Source organism: Hemiscyllium ocellatum, chromosome 43 (assembly GCF_020745735.1).
Source record: "Hemiscyllium ocellatum isolate sHemOce1 chromosome 43, sHemOce1.pat.X.cur, whole genome shotgun sequence".
Taxonomy (NCBI): Eukaryota; Metazoa; Chordata; class Chondrichthyes; order Orectolobiformes; family Hemiscylliidae; genus Hemiscyllium; species Hemiscyllium ocellatum.
Genome location: NC_083443.1, coordinates 10,648,025 through 10,672,337, shown reverse-complemented (window position 1 = coordinate 10,672,337; position 24,313 = coordinate 10,648,025). Strand labels below are relative to the sequence as shown.

Here is a 24,313-nt window from a genome sequence, read left to right as displayed (position 1 = left end):
CCCAATTATGACTGTGATTTTATTTTTCACAGAAAACAAAGGAGGTGCAAAAAAAAACATCGCTGTGTTAAGCCATTGTCCCTTTAATGCGACTTGTTTCAGCAGAGGATTTATGCTTGGCACTGATTAGCCAGTACAACCCAGTGATGATTCGGCAACTTATCCACTTTGGAGAGTAGATTCACAAAACCCTGAGTTCAATCAACCAGTCTTCTTCCCATTACTTCTTCCTGCCAGTGCCACTGTTTGACAGAATAGCTGCTACTCGAATGAAGATATTTAATGTATCCATATAAATCCCCATACATCTAGAAAGAAACACAAAGATTAACACTGGCAAAACAAAGTACTTCTGTACTTTAATCAAATATGATCACATTGTGCTTTAACTGGGGTCTAGGGACCTGTCAGTAGCTCAGCGTGTCAATCAGGGACGAGCCCCTCGCAACTCGACCAACTTACGAAACAATGCATGTAGATCAGATGGAGGCTGAGATTGACCTTGGTTGTGCTATTGTTGATCATATGCAACGCGAAGCAGCTGGGTTAAAGACTGTCACTTTAATAGGTGACGTTCTCAGTGACACTCAGCCCACATTTACTAGTGACTTGCAATGTGCTGAAAGACTGAAGCTGCTGGGTGACATTATGCAGGATCAGTTTTTACACCTATACTCTCCAATACACTCCTCAAGCACTTAGCAGAGTGCACCCTGCAATTTAACAGAAGGATGTTCTTCAAGGGGCAGCACGGTGGCTCAGTTGTTAGTACGGCTGCCTCACAGCACTAGGGACCCAGGTTCGATTCCAGCCTCGGGGGTGACTGTGCAAACTCCACACCGACATTCTCCCAGTGTCTGCGTGGGTTTCCTCCGGGTGCTCCAGTTTCCTCCCACAGTCCAAAGATGTGCAGGTCAGGTGAAATGGCCATGTTAAATTGCCCATAGCATTGGGTTATTAGTCTGAGGGAAGTGGGTCTGGGTGGGTTGGAGGGTTGGTATGGACTGTTGGGCTGAAGGGCCTGTTTCCACACTGTAGGGAATCTAATCTAATCTTCAGTCCTGATCAAATACTTCCTCTCAGTCTATGCCTGTACTATATTTTCTGTATTGATTATCAATGAAGAAAACATGATTTAGACAAACGGCAAGATCTATTGTATTCAGCCTATAATTATCTTGGGCATGATTCAGATCATCTGTTTCTATCAATTTGCACAGTCAAGATGTTTAAAAGACTGTGGAAGCATGCACATTATTCAGAAACCTCACTGCTGAATACAGAAGAATGCCATTTCTCTCCACCCATTACCTTTATCAGCATGTTAGAGTCAAGGTGCTCTCAGCCAGACGGCATGGTTATGAAAGTTAGCTTGGTAGTATTGGATTGTGCAGCTATAATTCATTACACTGTCTGATATCAGGCTCAGTCTTAGGGTCAAACTATCAGTCTCAGAGTGGCTGACTGCCTCCACATGCCTCTTGATTGGGCTAGACTGCTCACCCACAATGACCATTAAATTTGTGATGTATGGATCTCAGGAATAGGGAATAGGTGCTAGGAGATATGGGCCAATCACCCATTGAGAAAGTTACTGATTTATGGCAATTGCAAAAACATAAAACTTTTCTTTGGCAAAAATGGAGGCCCTTTAAAGCAGTTCTCAGAATCTACCTGGAACACTTGGAGTTGCTGACAAAGTAGATTAAGATGCATTGGAGCCAATCCAGGCAGTGGGAAGCAGTGTTATAACTTGCATTAATCCTCAAAGATGCCTTTGTCACTGTTAATAATCCAGTAAATTGATGATTGGAAACAATAGACCCATTTTGATTATAATTCACAAGGATCATTAAGTAATCGAATGTGCTATCAGATCCGAAGGGCAGTGAAACTGTCAGCCAGCATTAAGTAACAGATACATCAGAGAGTGAACTCAAGCACAAGTAGTAAAGTGACAACCTTAATCAAGGGACTGAAGCTCCTGAAAAACTAGTTTTGAGAAAAATTATGATTGTCAACTGAGTTCAAAACACTGACTACACATTGTGAGACACTTATAGTTATACAGTGCCCTTAATGTATCACATCCTGAGCAAATACATCACAACAAAATCAGATACCAAATCAAAAGTGATAGTACAAGAGGTGACAAACAAATCTTGGTCAGAGATGTGATTTTTAAGGTATATCTTAATCAGGAGTGCCAGACGGTGAAGAGGAAAAGTATTATGAGGAAATTTTAGTGCTTACAGCTTAGGCAGCTAAAGAAACATCTGCTAATTTCTGGAATACCAAGTGATACCCTGTAAAAGGACGTTAAAATGACTTCAAAATTGAAAGAGTGCAGAGTTGGCAATTATAGAGACAGGGAAATTAAGGTCACTGAAGCACTTTGACCTTTAAACATGAATGAGAATTTTAATACCATGGTGTTAGAGGCCAATGTAGGTTAGCAAGCCCATGGAAGAGGGTGAACAGGAATTGCATATGGGAAGAGTTTGAAATGTGCTCACGTTTTACAGATGTAACAGATTACAGATGTCAGTGAACCAGGATTAAATAGGATGGGAAGAAGGGCTTATGCCAGAAACGTCGAATCTCCTGTTCCCTGGATGCTGCCTGACCTGCTGCGCTTTTTCAGCAACACATTTTCAACCCAGAATTAAATAGGATGCCAAGGTTGAGAAAGCTCAGCATGAAAGATTTGACAGGGTGGAGTCAATAGTAGTGAAGATATGGTCGGAATTTCAGTCTCGTGAAGGTGTTTGCAGTCTTCCCAATTTTAATTGGAAGAAATCCCAATCTAATCCCATGAAACCACTCAAGCTGAAGAGTTGTTAAGGTGATCTGGCCAACTGTTATCAGTCACATGAGTCATTTCGCTCCGGTGGCTGGATTGCAAATACAGTGATGCCAAAAGTGCAGGTTCAATTCCCACACCAAATAAGGTCACCAACTCTCAACCTCTCCCCTCACCTGAGGCATGGCGACTCCCAGGTTAACATTACCACCAGTTGTTACTCTTTAATGAGAGAGTGGTGACTTTAACTATCCCAAAAACTTTACTGCCAACACAGATGATATATTCATTAATCACACTGTGGTGTTGAAACCTATTGCGCTTACCTACAAAAGTACAGCAAGTAGACACCAGATGCACTTTATTACCTGGAAAGTATTTTCCAAGAATAGGAAAGGTACTATACAATTTAGGGCAACACGGTGGCACCGTGGTTGGCGCTGTGAGGCATCAGTGCTAGAGACCCGAGTTCAATTCCTGCCTCAGGCAACTGTCTGTGTGGAGTTTGCACATTCTCCCAGTGTCTGCGAGGGTTTCCTCTGGGTGCTCCGGCTTCCTCCCACAGTCCAAAAATGTGCAGGTTAGGTGAATTGGCCATGCTAAATTGCTCATAGTGTTAGGTGAAGGAGTAAATGTAGGGGAATAGGTCTGGGTGGGTTGCTCTTTGGAGAGTCAGCGTGGACTTGTTGGGCCGAAGTGCCTGTTTCCATACTGCAAGTCATCTAACATAATCATACAATTACAAGTCCCTTCCTTTATATTCCTCTGTAAAAGAACAACCAAGAAAGCAAATTTAATACTTACGCATTAATAGGATCAAATTTCCGAACACCATACATTGGGTACATCTCTGCTCGTTTGATCACCTTTTGGGTATCATACAACAGGAACATGCCAAAAAGAACCAGACCTCCATAGACAGCCACAGAATACAGACCTGCACCGAACACAGAGCTAGGAGGCAGGAATACAGAGCCTAAAAATGCACATACACATTTACAAATGAGTATACTCTCAAAAATAGATGAAAAAACTTCAAAAAATGCACAGACTTTTACCAAAGTTACTTACCTATAGAGGAAGCAAAAACCAATCCCAGACCAACAGCCAATGGTCCACCAATGTGCAGAAACTTTTCACTGGGGGCACACATAGCCACAGTGGAGAGACCACCCACAATCCCTACTGTGTACCAGGCAGCTCTCATTAGGATGGGGCCACCAAGGAGGACCATTGGAGCAACTATAGCTCCCATCACACCTGAACAGAAATAAAATCATGGATTAATAAAACTATTTTCAAATACCTCAAACTGAATGTAAGCTTAAATGCTAAAACAACAAAATAAACAAAGTATAACATCAGAATATCAATACAATTTAGTTATGTTAAAATGCCTGGCATAAGAATTTCATATGTTAACCAGTTACGTTAAATCAAAAAGATTACACAGTTCTCACCCGAATGCAGTATCCAGGCTAAGTGTTTAGAATTCAGCCCTTCCTCATAGGGTATAGATCTCACCAAAACACCTGCTCCTATCATTGCTGCAAATGATGCTCCTATTGCCTGTTAACAGAGAGAAAAGGAAATCAGTAAACTTCAGGAGGAGACAAATGCAACACACAAGCCAACCTGCAGAATGAACCAACAACAGTAGCCTGATCTGGCTACTTTCTTTGGTTTAAGCTGCCCACCAACAGCATTATCTTTGTAATTTTATCCTGAAAAGGTAACTAAGTCTTTCTCCAAGTTACTGTCAAATCAAAATTTAGAGCATATAAATTAATAAATATTTAATTGTTAAAGTAATGAACTCATTAAAAACAGAAACTTGCTAATACGCATCTCAAGCACGAATACACAGGTCCTTCCGATTAAAGATAACATTTATACTGCTCGGTTGCCAACAAGTATTAAGATCAAATCTATCTGCAATGAATTTAAGTTAAGTCAACAACAGCCCAATGAAGGAACTTGAAACAATGTCTCAAGATTCCCCAAATGGGACAGGGCACAGCACCAGTCGGAGTTACAATCCTTGACTCAATGTAAAACCTAGCTTCGCTCTGATAACAGGCTTGATTTCCTGTAAGAAATCTATTTGGCCAATCCTTAGCTTCCAGCACAAATTCTACTGCTAACATCAGGCAACATATTCATGGATATTCCGAACTCGATAAAACTCAGGACTGTTGTGAATTCAGACTTTCGGGTGTGAGAAGGGTTTACTTTGGTTGCAGGACAAGTCACAGTCGAAAAGTGTGGGCACTGGAAAAGCACAACAGGTCAGGCAGCAGCTGAGGAGCAGGTTTCGGCATAAGCCCTTCATCAAGAATTGGGGGGACAGTGGAACGGAGAGATAAATAGGAGGGTGGAGGAGACAGCTGGGAAGGCTGGGATAGGTAGATGCAGATTAAGGGTGATGGTGATAGGTCAGAGGGAGGGGTGGATCGAATAGGTGGGAAGGAAGATGGACAGGTAGGATATTTCAAGAGGGCAGTGCCAAGTTGGAATGCTGGACCTGGGATGAGATTGGGGGAGGGAGGGGAAATAAGGAAACTGGTAAAGTCGATGTTGATGTACACAGTCAGGGTAAAGTCTTGTCAATATGACAAAAAACAAAATTAGGAAAATATTTCCAAACTAACCTGAATTGACTTGTTTAGTGCAATCCTGAGAGAATGAATTATTCCTTACACTCACTAATATCAAAAAATATTAAAAATTGGTTTGCAACAATCCCTTCCTGGAGGGAAGATTTTTAAAAAATCTTCAAGAGAGTGGCGCAGTGGCTAGCACCGCTGCCCCACAGCACCAGGGACCCAGATTCAACTCCAGCCTCAGGCAACCATCTGTGTGGAGTTCACACATTCTCTGTGCCTGCGCGGGTTTCCTCCATGTGGCTTCAGTTTCCTCCCACTGTCCAAAAGATATGCAGGTTAGGTGGACTGGCCATGCTAACCTGACAATTGTGTTCAGGGATGCGTAGGTTGGGTTCATTAGTCAGGGGTAAATATAGAAAAACAGGGTTGGGGAATGGTCAGGGTGGGATACTCTTCGGAGGGTCGGTGTGGACTTGTTGTGCCAAATGGCCTGTTTCCACACTGTAGAGATTCTATTTTTTAAAAAAATGGCTCAATGAAATACCTTTGGAAGTGTTCAAGCAAACATCAAAAAATCATCATCATGGAAGCTTTACTAAGTGATGTCCATGACTTTCTCAACAACTTACCAGAAAGGAATTCTTCATCATGAGATTCATGATTGCTGGTGATCTGCTGATCGCAACAGCTGACAGAGCTGTGAGTCCTATACCTCCTGAAAAGTACATGTATGTGGAACGGATCCTGTCCTTCACATATTGTGGCCAAATACTGTGGGATATATTATCAAGTTAGTGGTATGACTAAGTCCAAATATTTCTCCACCTTGAACACAAAAGCACATTAGATCAAGTAGTCTAAGGAGGCCCCAAGTTCCAACACTGTTCAGTGAGCTGATCGGAATTAAAGTAGTACCAGGTGCTCCACCTTGGCTTCAGCACCTGCAGTTTCCTCTTCACTAACTAGCAGGCAGTCATGGACCATACTGAGTAACTATAAGTAATAACTACCAATTACTACCAATGCTACAAATTACAAATCCAAAAATTACTACTTTTAGTACTCAACTCTATTGTGAGCATGGACCAACTTCTAATTACTTGCTTTGTTAGGAAATATACTGTTAATTTTACTTTTGTCTCTGATTCCTGATTCAGGAATTCTTTTTTCTGGAAACATCAATTCTATTTTGTTTATCTTAAGTAACAAGGCAATGTGATATGAAATCACTTTCAAATGAAACAGTTTAAAATAACAAACTTCTGTGCCAGAAGTTGTCACTACAGCATAATTCTGTTTTATTCATGAGCACTGTGGGCCAATATCCTACTAACAATACTGAAGCAGTCCAGCTCCAAATGCAATAAAATCTGAACAATATCCAGGCTTGGGCTGATAAGTGGCAAGTACCATTCGCACCACACAAATGCCAGGCAATGACAATCACCAATAAGAGACAATGTAACCATCAACCCTTTACATTCAAAGTTGCTATCACTGAATTCCTCACTGTCAACATCCTTAGAGCCGCCACTGACCATAAACTCAATGGACTTGCCATATAAATGCAACAGCTACAAGGGCAGATCAGGGATTAGGAATTCTGCAGTGAGTAACTCACGTCCTGATTCTCTAAAGCCTGCCCACCATCTACAAGGTACAAGTCAGGATTGTGATAGAATACTCCCCACTTGCTTACACATAGTGAAGCTCCAGCAACTCAAGAAACTTGTCACCATTCAGAACACAACAGCCCACTTGATTAGCACCACATCTATTCCCTCTTCCACCAATGCTCGGTAGCAGCAGTGTGTATAATCTACAAGATGCCCTGCAGAAATTCACCAAAGATCTTACACAGCACCTTCCATTACTACTTCCATCTTGAAGATGAAGGGTAGCAGATACTTGGAAATACCACCAACTGCAAGTTTCCCTCCAATCCACTCACCATCCTGGCTTGGAAATATATTGCTGGATTAAAATCCTGGAATTCCCTCCCCAAGGGCATTATAGGTCTACCTACAGCATATGGACAATAGCTATTCAAAAAGGCAGCTCACCACCACGTTCTCAAGGGCAACTAGGGACAGGAAATAAATGGTGACTGGTCAGCCAGTGTCACCAAACAACTCAAATTGGTTGGTAAAATTCTATGGCAATTCAGTGCAAACATTCATTACTTTTAACCAAAGTAGTCCAATTTAAACTAAAATCTTTGCCATTTGGTGAAAATGAAATGCTAAATATCTACCCTGAATGTTACATATAGATGAATATTCCAATGATCTAAAATGAGCATTCTCAAAAGGTTAGTCTAAATTTGTAACAAACTGTTCTGTTCACTACAAATGCTCCCAGTTACATACTTACACAGCTTTCTCAATGGCTCCAATCTCGTTGGACATACCCAGTCCATAGTAACAAAGTGCTCCAAGACCCACAGCTGCCCCTCCAGCCACAAACAATCTTCCTGTGGAGTCGACTGAAACACAACCGTTCACACATGTTAGAATATGCTGCATTACAAACTAAAATGAATATTAGTAGAATCAAAAGATCTAGTAAGCACATCAGGCAACACAGTGTGCGAGCTAAGTCTTTTACACATATTAAATGCAGATTTGAGACAATCCCTGATAACGAGCCTGCGTGGCTCCTATGGATACTAATCCACAGAATAATACACATAATACAGATTTAATGAGCCAATTTACACGAGGGTCACCATGATATTATTGATGTCAGATTTGCTAAAACATATGATAGAAACAGCATGGAGAAAGCTTTATAATGCAGCTAATCAGAGAGTACTTCATAGGGAACAGAAAGAACAGCTTCATTTAACACATTCATCATCAGATTGCAATGTTCAGAATGATGGCACGTACTTAAAATCGAGAAACACAAATGAAAAATATCCAACATCTCAAAATGTGATAAAACTAGAAAGAGAATGAAATAAATTAGGAAGATTGATGACCTGTTCAGGTCAGATTTTAAAAGACTATTGACTGCAAGTGGTACTGGAACAAAGTAAGGATCTCACCTCATGAGGAAAATGTGTGTGAAATACATGAGATAGCTTTTAAGTGAGGATATACAGAGAAAAAAGGGTGCAGGAATAACAAGTGGAGGAGAAAGCTGAAGAGGAGAAATGGTCACAGCAGTGCAGAACAAGTACAGAGGAGATTACAATGGATATACAAAGATTGTAGTGAGAGGATTATTTAACTGCTGACAAGCTTTATTCTTATAAATAGTTTGAATCAACTTGTCCAATAGAACTTGAACTTGGATTGTTTGGCCCAGAGACAGGGAAAAGTGCTGAAAATGTGTTGCTGGAAAAGCACAGCAGGTCAGGCAGCATCCAAGGAACAGGAAATTCTACGTTTCGGGCATAAGCCCTTCATCAGGAATACCATCACTCTGTCTAGGTTAGTGTCAGAACTCTCAGAATAACAAAGTAAGAAAACAGCAGGTCATTTGACGCTTAGAACTTACTCCAACATTCAACAGGTTGATCATCCACCTCACTATTCTGTTCTGTAGATCTCCAAAGTCTGATCACTTTAGTCCCAAGAACCATATCTAACTCCTTAAAAACACTCAACGGCTTGGCATTAATTGCTTTCTGTGGCACAGATTTCCACAGACTCACCACTTGCTGGGTGAAGAAATTTCTCATTAGTCCTAAAAGGTTTATGCCACATCCTGAGACTGACTCCTAGTTTCCAGATTCCCTGAGCATTGGGAACATCCTTCCTGGATTTACCATATCAAGATCTGTTAGAATTTTATATGTTTCGATGAAATTCCCACTCATTTTTCTAAATGCCAGTGAATGTAATTCAACTGATCCAGGGTCTCTTCATGCATCAGTTCTGTCATCCCAGGAATCAATCTGACAGCCACAACATCCTTTCTCAAATAAATACAGCAAAACTGCCCACAATACTCCATGCATGGTCTTACCAATTCCCTATACAACTGCAGCAAGATATATCTGCTCCTGTGTTTGAATCCTCTCATTATGAAGGCCAACATACCAGTTCCCTTTTGCACAACCTTCTGTACCTGCCTGTGCCTTCTCAGTGACAGGTCCATAAGAATAATTGGGACACACACACCCCTCTCCCCACCACCAATTCATTGCCACTGGTCTATAATTCCAGTTTTCTCCTATCCTACTTTATTTATAAACAGTGGGGTTACATTAGCAACCCTCTAAACCATAGGAACTATTCCAGTTTCTAAAATATCTCGAAAAATAACCAATGCATTCACTATTCCTGGGCGACATCCTCAAGTGCTCAGGAACGGAGATTCTCCTCAGGATTTATCAATCTTTAATCCCAACAATTTCCTAAACACCATTGTTGTACTAATATTGATTTTCTTCAGTTTCTCCCTCTGACTGTATTCCCCAACATTTCTGGGATGTTACTGGTGTTCTTCCTTGTGAAGGTACACCCAGAATATTTGATTTACTTGATCGGCCAGCTCTTTGCTCCACCTTGTAACTTCCTTGTTTCTGATAGCAAAGTCTCTACATCTGTCTGCACTAATCTGTTTTACTTCACTCATTCACTACAATTGTTCAGATGTTCTCTGCAAGCTTACTCTCGAACTTCACTTCCTCTCTTTTAATCCCTTTGTTAAAACCTAAACTGCTCCCACTTCTCAGGTCTGCTGCATACTTTAGCTGATTTGTGCGCTTCTTCCTTGGATCCAACACTATCCTTAATTTTCCTTTTCAGCCATGGTTGGGCCACCTTTCCCTATTTTATTTTTATGCCAGACAGGAATGAATAATTATTGTAACTCAGAGTCATACAGCATGGAAACAGACCCTTCAGTCCAACCAGTCCATGCCAAACATAATCCCAAACTGAACTAGTTCCATCTGCCTGCTCCTGGCCCATATCCCTCCAAACCTTTCCTATTCATGTACTTATGAATATTCTTTGTAACTGTACCCACATCCACCATTTTGTCAGGAAGCTCCTTCCACATGCAAACAGCGCTGTGTAAAAAAACTGCCTCTCATATCTTTTTTAAAATCTCTCTCCTCTCACCTTAAAAATGTGCCCCCAATCTTGAAATTCCCCATCCTAGGGAAAAGTCAAGTACTGTTAACCCTTTCTATACCCCTTATTATTTTATAAACTACTACGGTCACCTCTCAACCTCCTATGCTCTAGTTAAAGAAGTCCTAACCTATCCAGCCTTTCTTTTTAACTCAAACCTTCCATATATTTGAGTGTCAGGCTATCATAAGTATATCTCTTTCACAATGCAGCATTTTCCAATGCATCAAACACCATTTTGCTCATAAACTGTAAATCTGTTCACACAAAGACAAACTCTTGAAACATAGTCTTACATCTTGCTGCAGTTTCCAGTGAAGGGCTCAACACTGCTTCTTTCATCTTTTCACGCATTGTTTTTGTCCGTCGTACATTAACACGTGACTTGGTGGCATAATTCTGGAACAGGAAAGATGGTTATTACTGGTTCAGTAGTTAAGTCTTGTGAAGTGGAAAAGACACAGTGGAGTTAGAGTGACACATTGATAAATAAATAGACAGGCTCAAGAAACATCTCAACTTTACATAAGCAACACAGTTACTAATATCAAAGTTATTAATTCTGGACTTATAGCCAGCAATGACTGCAGTCTTTAACTAATATCTGTGTACAACGTTTGCAATATCACTACTAAGCCAGTTAACTTAACTAGAGTGGATTTCTATCAGCTAACTACCTTAACTATCATTGGAAGAGGACCAAATAAGTGGATGTACAGAACCCTACTAAAATAACTGTGGGACTGAGACAGCGAACTGGCCAGGGAGATGGACTGTAGCTGTGGTGGGGAATAGCATTTGTAACAAGATCTGAAATCAGTTCCTTAGTCTTAGAAAAACAGCTGAGATCATTGGTAGTGAGGTTACAGTTCAGAGGTGTCAGTGTACATGAGAAATATGAAGTGGGCACACATGCTGGATTCAAAGTAATGTTTCAAGGTTGGATTGAGAAACCAAAGGAGAATCATGGTTTTTAATCCAGTCTTATCTATCCTGTTATAGCCAATGTCATGGGTACATCACCTTCTCCAGCTTTCTTCAATAGAGGCATTGCCTGAGTTTCATACGTACTGAAGTGGACAGAGCATATTCACTATTACTATATCACATCAACCTTGTTTAATGACAAACAAACTCACTTGTTTGGGCTGCAGAAGCCTCTGTGTACTTTTCAGGTTATAGCTCCTCCATGCTGGACCTCCTTGGGTGAGAACAGGCCTCAGGCAAGTGAACCTTGCTGCCAACATGATGTCTCAGCAAGTAATGCTGATGGGAACTGTTGAGAAAGCAAAGAGACCTGTTAAATGTTGCAGGCACATCACACTTTTAGTAAGCAATACTGCTGAACTACTCTTCAAAAACTCCATGTTAGAGACTCTCTGATGAGGAGAACAGGAAGCAGAGAGTTCAGTAAGTTACTGGATTCTTAGTTACTGCACTATCCCAGCTCTAACTAACTGAAAATATTTATTCCTCAATTAAAGACATTGCTTGACAGAAGTGTGACATCTCCTCTAATCATAGCTTGTTTCATCACCTTGCATGATTACAGGAGATCAGCTGTCTATTTCCCTGTTGTTGGACAGTTACAAATAAACATTTATAATTGCATCATTCATAAAACCATGTAACTGTGAAAGAATATTCAAACAAATTGGGAAAGCCAGATGATAAATTACCTCCTTTACTGCAAGAAGCCAAATAAAATGGCAGCAAGTTAAATCAGATGGTGGTAATGCTGAGCTTGAGCCTTGAAAAGCCTGCAGCTGCTGAACAAAAGGCAAAATGGGAGGTTCATCATTTCAAGGTATAGAGAGAGAGACAGTTAGAGACAAAAGTCAGAACAACATAAATGTGATACAGTAGATCACTGAATACAATACACTGATATCATTACAAAATATTCACTTCTTCCAGTAAAACTAGCAGGGTGCCTCACTTGGTAAGACTCTCGCCTACGAACTAGAGGAATTGTGTTGGGGCTGGGTTGACAATGGAATATGTTTGCATCCTGGATAGTACTCAGGGACTGCTGTGTTGCAACAAGCATTCACAGAAATACAGGAGCCCACTGTGTTGTCCTAACCTGCAAGTCACCATCTAGCCTAATCCCACCTCCCAGCCCTCATCTGTGGTTTTGTAGGTGATGTAACTTCACATAAATCTCCAAGCAGTTTTTCAATGTTGAGAGGGTTTCTACTGCAATCATTCTTTCAGACTGCGAATTTCAGATGTTCCATCATCCTCTGATAATAAAATTTCCTCTCATATATGCTCAACATCACTTAGTCTCCCTTAAATTAATGCCCGCTGGTTACAGACACTTTAAATCAGGTGTAAGATGGTGGTGGAGTAACAAGGCTGAGTGCGGGCTCTTATTTGGAGCCCAACTGCTCCCACCTGCTTTCCTTCTTTGATTTACTTGTGCTTCTGCACCTTTCTTTCACTTTATTTTCCTTTACTTTCGGTATTTTGTTTTCTTCTTTTCTGTGGCAGGTTGGTTGGCAGCACTGGTGAGGCAGCGAGAGAGAGAGAACTGCGTGCCGATCGGAGTTGCAGCTTTTCCCAGCGATCGGAGTTGGTGGCACTAAGTGTGTTCTACCAGCATTCAGAGCCAATAGCAGCAGCAGTGGGGTCATTCTCCCTGCGTCAGGGTCACTGGCAGCAGCAGCAGCAGCAGTGGGGTCATTCTCCCTGCGTCAGAGTCACTGGCAGCAGCAGCAGCAGTGGGGTCATTCTCCCTGCGTCAGGGTCAGTGGCAGCAGCAGCAGCAGCAGTGGGGTCATTCTCCCTGCGTCAGGGTCACTGGCAGCAGCAGCAGTGGGGTCATTCTCCCTGCGTCAGGGTCACTGGCAGCAGCAGCAGCAGCAGTGGGGTCATTCTCCCTGCGTCAGGGTCACTGGCAGCAGCAGCAGCAGCAGTGGGGTCATTCTCCCTGCGTCAGGGTCACTGGCAGCAGCAGCAGCAGCAGCAGTGGGGTCATTCTCCCTGCGTCAGGGTCACTGGCAGCAGCAGCAGTGGGGTCATTCTCCCTGCGTCAGGGTCACTGGCAGCAGCAGCAGTGGGGTCATTCTCCCTGCGTCAGGGTCACTGGCAGCAGCAGCAGTGGGGTCATTCTCCCTGCGTCAGGGTCACTGGCAGCAGCAGTAGCAGTGGGGTCATTCTCCCTGCGTCAGGGTCACTGGCAGCAGCAGCAGCAGCGGGGTCATTCTCCCTGCGTCAGGGTCACTGGCAGCAGCAGCAGTGGGGTCATTCTCCCTGCGTCAGGGTCACTGGCAGCAGCAGTAGCAGTGGGGTCATTCTCCCTGCGTCAGGGTCACTGGCAGCAGCAGCAGTGGGGTCATTCTCCCTGCGTCAGGGTCACTGGCAGCAGCAGCAGCAGTGGGGTCATTCTCCCTGCGTCAGGGTCACTGGCAGCAGCAGCAGCAGTAGGGTCATTCTCCCTGCGTCAGGGTCACTGGCAGCAGCAGCAGTGGGGTCATTCTCCCTGCGTCAGGGTCACTGGCAGCAGCAGCAGCAGCGGGGTCATTCTCCCTGCGTCAGGGTCACTGGCAGCAGCAGCAGTGGGGTCATTCTCCCTGCGTCAGGGTCACTGGCAGCAGCAGCAGCAGTAGGGTCATTCTCCCTGCGTCAGGGTCACTGGCAGCAGCAGCAGCAGTAGGGTCATTCTCCCTGCGTCAGGGTCACTGGCAGCAGCAGCAGCAGTGGGGTCATTCTCCCTGCGTCAGGGTCACTGGCAGCAGCAGCAGCAGTAGGGTCATTCTCCCTGCGTCAGGGTCACTGGCAGCAGCAGCAGCAGCAGCAGTGGGGTCATTCTCCCTGCGTCAGGGTCACTGGCAGCAGCAGCAGCAGCAGCAGTGGGGTCATTCTCCCTGCGTCAGGGTCACTGGCAGCAGCAGCAGTGGGGTCATTCTCCCTGCGTCAGGGTCACTGGCAGCAGCAGCAGTGGGGTCATTCTCCCTGCGTCAGGGTCACTGGCAGCAGCAGCAGTGGGGTCATTCTCCCTGCGTCAGGGTCACTGGCAGCAGCAGCAGCAGCGGGGTCATTCTCCCTGCGTCAGGGTCACTGGCAGCAGCAGCAGTGGGGTCATTCTCCCTGCGTCAGGGTCACTGGCAGCAGCAGCAGCAGTAGGGTCATTCTCCCTGCGTCAGGGTCACTGGCAGCAGCAGCAGCAGTGGGGTCATTCTCCCTGCGTCAGGGTCACTGGCAGCAGCAGCAGCAGTAGGGTCATTCTCCCTGCGTCAGGGTCACTGGCAGCAGCAGCAGTGGGGTCATTCTCCCTGCGTCAGGGTCACTGGCAGCAGCAGCAGCAGTGGGGTCATTCTCCCTGCGTCAGGGTCACTGGCAGCAGCAGCAGTGGGGTCATTCTCCCTGCGTCAGGGTCAGCAGCAGCAGCAGCAGTGGGGTCATTCTCCCTGCGTCAGGGTCAGTGGCAGCTACAGTGTTGTGCTGCTGGTGTTTGGGGTCAGCTGCAGCAAAACTCTTTCTATCAGAGATGGCAGCAGCTGACTCCTGAAGACGGCAATGCCGACAAGGCAACATCTGCAGCCCAAATGGGACTCATGCCTTGTGGTGGCCTGACATGACAGCAGAGCCAGAGAGACTTGGCTGTGGGACGACTATGGTTTCAGTGGTGTCAGTGTGGTGATGATCCCTGAAGTGGTGGTCCAGTGCCGGCGGCAGCGACGTGGAGGAGGCTCGGTGCCGGCACGGACAGGGTCGGAAGGACTGATATTCTAACCATTTCATTTTCCTAATTTATTCCTATCACCTACAACACCAGACTATTTATTTCTTTACTTCCCTCATGTTTGTTTTCTATGAACTCAATCGAGTACCGTTGTATCTACGAATGTACTGTAGTGTAATCAATTGAGTACATGCGATAACAAAGCTAATGCAAATCAATTTAAGAGACCCATTCTATCTAGATCCCTCATAACCTGTTCTAAAGAAGGATCACTGGACTTGAAGTGTTAACTGTTTCCTTTCACAGATGCTGCTGAGTTTCTCCAGCAATTTCTTTTCTTCGATCTTATCTATCCTGCCATCTTCATGAATCTTTCAGTAATCACTCCTTGGTTGCTTCACACTTAAGCCAAATATCATTTACTGTGCAAATTCCATTCGTTACTATCCCACCCATTTGTGTAGCCCACTGATATCTTTCTGCAGTCTATTTTTTTTAAAATCAACCACACAGCTGATTTTGTCTCATTTTATGCAAGTGGTGTTAAATCATGGGTCTGGGTGTCAGCTCAAATGGTGCATGTGGACGGTCAAGGCCAGACTACTACACAAACAACATTTATCCCACTAACCTGATCAGAAATCCTCTAAAACTAGAGTAACTATTATTTTTGTAAGATCTCACTTTGCGCAGAATGGCTGCAATGCCTACTCGGTGTCAAGTGATTAAAAAATAGTGAAGCATTGGTCTTTCTGAAATGTAAAAGTCTAAAAATCAGTGCAATATATATTAAAAAAAAACCTTTCAAAACACCTCTTTCCGAGTTAGGATACAACAATATTAAGTGGAGAAACTATTCAGCTTTCATATTCAACTCAAGATAACCTCAACACAAAAACATGATGCAAGAGACACCCAGTTTGATTCTGCCTCATTAGAGTAGCATTCACTGCTGAGCTCAGAACAATGACCACATGATGCAATGCAGAGACATCATCAACTGCCTCATATAACTACAATCCTGTCATTCCATGAGTAAAAGAAAAGGATTAGCAGTAGCAGAGAAAATGAAATGCCAAATTCTAAGAACAGATAAGAGGGAATTGGACAAATGTTATCAGGTACCCAAGCAGTATTAGTGAGTCTACACTACATTGGGATTTCAGGCTGATGAACAATAGATGTGAGGTTAGCATTCAATAAGTTTTGCCGCAGAAACCACAGCACTGTTCCCCACTGTGTATAAGAGGTTCACATACATATCACTAAATTCTTCCCCTCTCTGGGACAGGGGTGGGGAGGGTGTCACAGTGTGATGCAGAGGGATGGGGGAGGATAAACTCTTTCTCACAACTGGGGGTGGGGGGCAAACAATCCCTCTATCTCTATCTCACATGGGGGTTGGGGAGAAACCCCAGGGGAAGGGGGAGGGGTTAATCTCTCACCCCAGGGTAAGGGGGAGGGATTAAACTCTCCACCCCAGGGGAAGGGATTAATCTCTTCCCCCCCCACCAGGGTAAAGGGGAGGGGTTAACCTCTCCCCCCCAGGGTAAAGGGGAGGGATTAATCTCTTCCCCCCCCACCAGGGTAAAGGGGAGGGGTTAACCTCTCCCCCCCAGGGTAAAGGGGAGGGGTTAATCTCTAACCCCCCCAGGATAAAGGGGAGGGGTTAATCTCTAACCCCCCCAGGGTAAAGGGGAGGGGTTAATCTCTAACCCCCCCAGGGTAAAGGGGAGGGGTTAATCTCTAACCCCCCCAGGGTAAAGGGGAGGGGTTAATCTCTCTCCCAGGGTAAAGGGGAGGGGTTAATCTCCCCCCCGCCCAGGGTAAAGGGGAGGGGTTAATCTCTAACCCCCCAGGGTAAAGGGGAGGGGTTAATCTCTCTCCCAGGGTAAAGGGGAGGGGTTAATCTCTCTCCCAGGGTAAAGGGGGGGGGTTAATCTCCCCCCCACCCAGGGTAAAGGGGGGGGGTTAATCTCCCCCCCACCCAGGGTAAAGGGGAGGGGTTAATCTTTCTCCCAGGGTAAAGGGGAGGGGTTAATCTCTAACCCCCCAGGGTAAAGGGGAGGGGTTAATCTCTCTCCCAGGGTAAAGGGGGGGGTTAATCTCCCCCCCACCCAGGGTAAAGGGGAGGGGTTAATCTCTCTCCCAGGGTAAAGGGGAGGGGTTAATCTCTCTCCCAGGGTAAAGGGGAGGGGTTAATCTCTAACCCCCCAGGGTAAAGGGGAGGGGTTAATCTCTAACCCCCCAGGGTAAAGGGGAGGGGTTAATCTCTCTCCCAGGGTAAAGGGGGGGGTTAATCTCCCCCCCACCCAGGGTAAAGGGGAGGGGTTAACCTCCCCCCCACCCAGGGTAAAGGGGAGGGGTTAATCTCTCTCCCAGGGTAAAGGGGAGGGGTTAATCTCTAACCCCCCAGGGTAAAGGGGAGGGGTTAATCTCTCTCCCAGGGTAAAGGGGAGGGGTTAATCTCTAACCCCCCCAGGGTAAAGGGGAGGGGTTAATCTCTAACCCCCCAGGGTAAAGGGGAGGGGTTAATCTCTCTCCCAGGGTAAAGGGGGGGGGGTTAATCTCCCCCCCACCCAGGGTAAAGGGGAGGGGTTAATCTCCCCCCCACCCAGGGTAAAGGGGAGGGGTTAATCTCTCTCCCAGGGTAAAGGGGAGGGGTTAATCTCTAACCCCCCAGGGTAAAGGGGAGGGGTTAATCTCTCTCCCAGGGTAAAGGGGGGGGGGTTAATCTCCCCCCCACCCAGGGTAAAGGGGAGGGGTTAATCTCCCCCCCACCCAGGGTAAAGGGGAGGGGTTAATCTCTCTCCCAGGGTAAAGGGGAGGGGTTAATCTCTAACCCCCCAGGGTAAAGGGGAGGGGTTAATCTCTCTCCCAGGGTAAAGGGGAGGGGTTAATCTCTCTCCCAGGGTAAAGGGGAGGGGTTAATCTCTAACCCCCCAGGGTAAAGGGGAGGGGTTAATCTCTCTCCCAGGGTAAAGGGGGGGGGTTAATCTCCCCCCCACCCAGGGTAAAGGGGAGGGGTTAATCTCCCCCCCACCCAGGGTAAAGGGGAGGGGTTAATCTCTCTCCCAGGGTAAAGGGGAGGGGTTAATCTCTAACCCCCCAGGGTAAAGGGGAGGGGTTAATCTCTAACCCCCCAGGGTAAAGGGGAGGGGTTAATCTCTAACCCCCCAGGGTAAAGGGGAGGGGTTAGTTCCCCCCCCTCCCAGGGTAAAGGGGAGGGGTTAATCTCTCTCCCCAGACCATCGGGGTGGGGTATGGTGGAATGATCTCTGACCCTCTGCCCCCAGCAGGGACTCACCCTCCGGCGCCGGGTGCTGCGCAGTCCCGATCAGCCGCTTCTTTCCGGAATCTTCTTCGGGACGCTTTGCGCATGCGTAGTGGGCTGCACCACAATACCCAGAATTCAGCAGGCCAGGGGCCGGTCAGGTGCCTCACAGTCTTTGTTCTGATAGGTGAAGATTAGGAGCGTCATCAGCGGCCGTCAAAAATGGACCATATCGTTGCCTGGACAACAGGGGTCAGGGGGCAAAACCCATGTCCAGCAAGTGTCTAACCAGCCTCACTCCCTCCCCCCCACCCTCACTCCCCAAACCAGCCCCAACCCCCCCCACCCTCACTCCCCAAACCAGCCCCAACCCCCCCCACCCTCACTCCCCAAACCAGCCCCAACCCCCCCCACCCTCACTCCCCAAACCAGCCCTACCCCCTACCCCCACCGTCAATCCCCAAACCAGCCCTTCCCCTACCCCCACCATCACTCGACCCTCCCCAAACTAGCCCCACCCTCTCACCCTACCGTAACTCCCCAACCCCTCCACCCACCCTCACTCTCCAAACCAGCCCCAACCCCCCCCACCATCACTCCCAAAACCAGCCCCAACCCCTCCCCCCACCGTCAATCCCCAAACCAGCCCTTCCCCTACCCCCACCATCACTCGACCCTCCCCAAACTAGCCCCACCCTCTCACCATACTGTAACTCCCCAAACCAGCCCCAACCGCGCCCCCGCCGTCTATCTCCAATCCAGCCCCAACCCCCCCACCCTCACTCCCCAAACCAGCCTCAACCCCTCCCCCCACCCTCACTCCCAAAGCCAGCCCCAACCCCTCCCCCCACCGTCACTCCCCAAACCAGCCCCACCCCCTCCCCCCACCCTCACTCCCAAAGCCAGCCCCAACCCCTCCCCCCACCGTCACTCCCCAAACCAGCCCCAACCCCTCCCTCCACCCTCACTCCCAAAGCCAGCCCCAACCCCTCCCCCCACCGTCACTCCCCAAACCAGCCTCAACCCCTCCCCCCACCGTCACTCCCCAAACCAGCCCTACCCCCTACCCCCACCATCACTCGACCCTCACTCCCCAAACTAGCCCCACCCTCTCACCCTACCGTAACTCCCCAAACCAGCCTCAACCCCTCCACCCACCCTCACTCTCCAAACCAGCCCCAACCCCCCCCACCGTCACTCCCCAAACCAACCCCAGTCCCTCCCCCCACCCTCACTCCCAAAACCAGCCCCAACCACTCCCCCCACCGTCACTCCCCAAACCAGCCTCAACCCCTCCCCCCACCGTCACTCCCCAAACCAGCCTCAACCCCTCCCCCCACTGTCACTCCCCAAACCAGCCCTACCCCCTAGCCCCACCATCACTCGACCCTCACTCCCCAAACTAGCCCCACCCTCTCACCCTACCGTAACTCCCCAAACCAGCCCCAACCCCTCCACCCACCCTCACTCTCCAAACCAGCCCCAACCCCCCCCACCGTCACTCCCCAAACCAACCCCAGTCCCTCCCCCCACCCTCACTCCCAAAACCAGCCCCAACCACTCCCCCCACCGTCAATCCCCAAACCAGCCCTTCCCCTACCCCCACCATCACTCGACCCTCCCCAAACTAGCCCCACCCTCTCACCATACTGTAACTCCCCAAACCAGCCCCAACCGCGCTCCCGCCGTCTATCTCCAATCCAGCCCCAACCCCACCCACCTTCACTCCCCAAACTAGCCCCAACCCCTCCCCCCACCCTCACTCCCCAAACCAGCCCCAACCCCTCCCTCCACCCTCACTCCCCAAACCAGCCCCACCCTCTCACCCCCCCGTAACTCCCCAAACCAGCCCCACCCTCTCATCCCACCATAATTCCCCAAACCAGCCCCAACCCCCCCACCCTCACTTCCCAAACCAGCCCCAACTCCTCTCCCCACCGTCACTACACAAACCTGCCCCAACCCCTACCCCCACCGTCACTCCCCAAACCAGCCTCAACCCCCCCCCCACCGTCACTCCCCAAACCAGCCGCACCCCCTTCCCCCACCCTCCCCAAACCAGCCCCAGCCCCATCCCCCCACCGTCACTCCCCAAACCAGCCGCACCCCCTTCCCCCACCCTCCCCAAACCAGCCCCAGCCCCATCCCCCCACCATCACTCCCCAAACCAGCCCCAACCCTTCACCCACCGTCACTCCCCAAACCAGCCCCAACCTCACCCCCCACCGTCACTCTCCAAACCAGCCCCAACCTCACCCCCCACCGTCACTCCCCAAACCAGCCCCAACCCCTCCCCCACCATCACTCCCCAAACCTGCCCTAACCCCCCCACACTGTCACTCCCCAAACCAACCCCACCACCACCACCCACCGTCACTCCCCAAACCAGCCCCAACCCCTCCCCCCACTGTCACTCTCCAAACCAGCCCCAAACCCTCCCCCCACAGTCACTCCCCAAACCAGCCCCAACCCTTCACCCACCGTCACTCCCCAAACCAGCCCCAACCTCACCCCCCACCGTCACTCTCCAAACCAGCCCCAACCCCTCCCCCCACCGTCACTCTCCAAACCAGCCCCACCCCCTCCCCCCACCGTCACTCCCCAAGCCAGCCCCACCCCCTCCCCCTCACCATCACTCTCCCAACCAGCCCCACCCCTTCCCCCAACCGTCACTCCCCAAACCAGCCCCACCCCCTCCCCCTCACCATCACTCTCCCAACCAGCCCCACCCCTTCCCCCCACATCACTCCCCAAACCAGACCCACCCCCTCACCCCATTGTTACTCCCCAAACCAGCCCCAACCCCTACCCCCACCATCACTCCCCAAATCAACCCCACCCTCACTCCCTAAACCAGCCCCAACCCCTCCCCCACCCTCACTCCCCAAACCACCCCCACCTCCTCCCCCCACCCATACCCCCCAAACCAGGCCCACCCCATCCCTGCACCATCACTCCCCAAACCAGCCCCACCCATACTCCCCAAACTAGGCCCACCCCATCCCCCCACCCTAACTCCCCAAACCAGCCTCATCCCTCCCCCCACCCTCACTCCCCAAACCACCCCCTGTGCTCACTCTGACCCACACTCCATCCCTCTCCTATTATCAGCCCCCACTCTCACGCCATTCCACTCAGCAAATCATCCCCACACTCAGTATGTCACTCACTGCATCCCACAGCCCCAATCATTACTCCTCACCCTCACCCTGACCCTCACTTCATTCAACTCCCCAAACCAGCCCCACCCCCTCCACCATCGTTACTGCCCAAACTAGCCCCACCCCCTCCCCCCACCATCACTCCCCAAACCAGCCCCACCCCTCCCCCCACCATCAATCCCCAAACCGGTCCCACCCCCTCCTCTCACCTTCACTCCCCAAACAAGCCCCACCCCCTCACCCTACCCTCACTCCCCAAACCAGCCCCACCCCCTACCCCCACCGCCACTCCCCAAACCAGCCCCACCGTAACTCCACAAATCAGCCCCACCCCTCCCCCCACCGTCACTCTCCAAACCACCCCCACCTCCTCCCCCTACCCATACTCCCCAAACCAGCTCCACACCCTCCCCCCACCATCACTCCCCAAACCAGGCCCACCCCATCCCCCCCACCCTCACTCCCCAAACCAGCCCATCCCTCCCCCACCCTCACTCCCCAAACCACCCCCTCTGCTCACTCTGACCCACACTCCATCCCCCTCCTCTTATCAGCCCCCACTCTCATGCCATTCCACTCAGCAAATCATCCCCACACTCAGTATGTCACTCACTGCATCCCACAGCCCCAATCATTACTCCTCACCCTCACTCTGACCCTCAGTCCACCCCACTCTCCTTATCAGCCCCCAACCTCACTCTGACCCTCACTCTGTCCATTCCCAATTGTTACTCCCCTACCCTCACCCTGACCCTCACTTCATCCAACTCCCCAAACCACCCCTCACTCTGCCCCACTCCCCAAATAACTGCCCACCCTCAATCTATCCCACTCCACAAGACTCCCTCCAATCCTCAGTCCATCCCATTCAGCAAATCACCCCCACACTCAGTGTGACACTCACTATATCCCACAGCCCCAACTGTCACCCCCCCGCCTTCACTCTGATCCTCATACCATCCCACTCCCCAAATCAACACCCTCCCTCACTTTGACTCTCACTTTACCTCAATTCTCAACTATCAACCCCCACCGCCTCTCTTTTCCTCACTCTGTCCCACTCCCCAAAACATCCCCACCCTCACTCCGACCTGCATTCCATCCCACTCCCCAACCATCACCCTCACCTTCAACCTAACCCTAGCTCTGTCCCACTCTCCAAATCACCCCCCACCCTCACTCTGACCCTTTCTGTATCCCACACCCCAAGCCGTCACCCCCCCAATATCACTCTGACCCTCACAATATCCCACTCCCCAAATCTCCCCCATCTTCACATACTAGCATTCACTCCTAAATCCCACTCGCCTGACACTCGCTCTGTCGCACTCCCCAAATCATACCCCACCCTCACTCTGACCCTCACTTCGTCCCCCTCGCCAAATCAACCCCCAACTCCCCATTCACACACCCTCCTCACTCTGACCCTCACTCCATCCCCAGTCCCCAAATTATCCCCCACCCTCACCGTGACATCATTCCATCACTCCCCCCAACTCACCCCCGACCTCATTCTGACCTTCACTCTGTCCCATTCCCCAAATCATCCAAACTCTCACTCTGACCCTCTCTCCATGCCACTCCCCAAATTACCCCCCACCCTCACACTGACCCTCACTTCACCCCACTCCCCAAATCATCCCCAATCTCACTGTGATCCACACTCCATCCCACTCCCCAAATCACCCCCCAGCCTCACTCCTTCTCTCTCACCAAATCACCCACCTCCCGTTCCCTCACTGTCACTATCCCACAGCCACAAACATCACCCCCACCCTCACTCTGACCCACACTCCATCGCACTCTGCAAACCCCCACCCCACACCCTCCCTCTGACCCATACTCCATCCCTCTCCCCAAATCACCCCACACCCTCCTCAATCCCACTCTCAATCCCACTCTCCAAACTGTCAGCCACCACCCTCACTCTGGCCCTCACTCCATCCCACTTCCCAATCACGCCCTCCCCTCATAGTGACCCTCACTCTATCCCACTTCCCATTATAACCCCTCAACCTTAATATGACCCTCACTCCATCCCACTCCCCTTAATCAGCCCCCACTCTCACTCCATCCCATTCCTAACTGTCACTCCCCTCACCCTCACTCCATCCCACTCCCCTAACACACCCTCCCCTCATACTGACCCTCGCTCCATTCCACTCCCCATTATAACCCCTCAACCTCCATCTGATCCTCACTCCATCCCACTCCCCTTAATCAGCCCCCACTCTCACTCCATTCCACTCAGCATATTATTCTCCACCCTCACTCTGGCACTCATTTCATCCCACTCCCAAATCACGCCCCCCCCTTCCTCTGACCCTTACACTGTCCCACTCCGTAAACCACCCCACACCCTCACTCAGATCCTCAGTACATACCACTTCCCAAATCACCCCCCAACCCTCACTCCATTCCACTCCCCAATTTATCCCCAGCCTTCATTCTGACCCTCACTCCATCCCACTCCTCAAATAGTTCCCACCCTCACTCTGATACTTACACCATCCCATTCTCCAAATCACACCTGCGATCCCACACTCACAATAATTCCATACCGCTTCCGAAATCCCATCTCACCCTATCTCTCAGTCTGAATCCATCCCGTTCACCAAATCTTCCATACCCATCTTGACCCTCACTCCGTCCCACTCCCCAAATGACACTCCTTTCTCACTCTGACCTA

General features: G+C 48.9%; 1 protein-coding gene across 3 annotated transcripts; it reads right to left on the bottom strand.

Annotated features, from left to right (window-relative positions):
* ghitm (growth hormone inducible transmembrane protein) lies at nucleotides 1-18,576 on the bottom strand. 3 transcript variants are annotated; one of them, XM_060854274.1, is made up of 10 exons: nucleotides 18,497-18,576; nucleotides 12,179-12,268; nucleotides 11,639-11,775; nucleotides 10,796-10,898; nucleotides 7,783-7,894; nucleotides 6,039-6,180; nucleotides 4,264-4,372; nucleotides 3,875-4,063; nucleotides 3,608-3,779; nucleotides 1-308 (listed from the first exon to the last, which is right to left on the bottom strand). In XM_060854274.1, exons 3-10 carry the CDS (start codon nucleotides 11,744-11,746, stop codon nucleotides 221-223), a joined length of 1,023 nt encoding a protein of 340 aa, XP_060710257.1. In that variant the 5' UTR covers nucleotides 11,747-11,775; nucleotides 12,179-12,268; nucleotides 18,497-18,576; the 3' UTR covers nucleotides 1-220. The 3 variants fall into 3 exon arrangements, with proteins under 3 accessions (XP_060710257.1, XP_060710258.1, XP_060710259.1); XM_060854275.1 differs by having other exon boundaries at nucleotides 12,179-12,265; XM_060854276.1 differs by lacking the exon at nucleotides 12,179-12,268.
* Nucleotides 18,577-24,313: the final 5,737 nt, after the last annotated feature.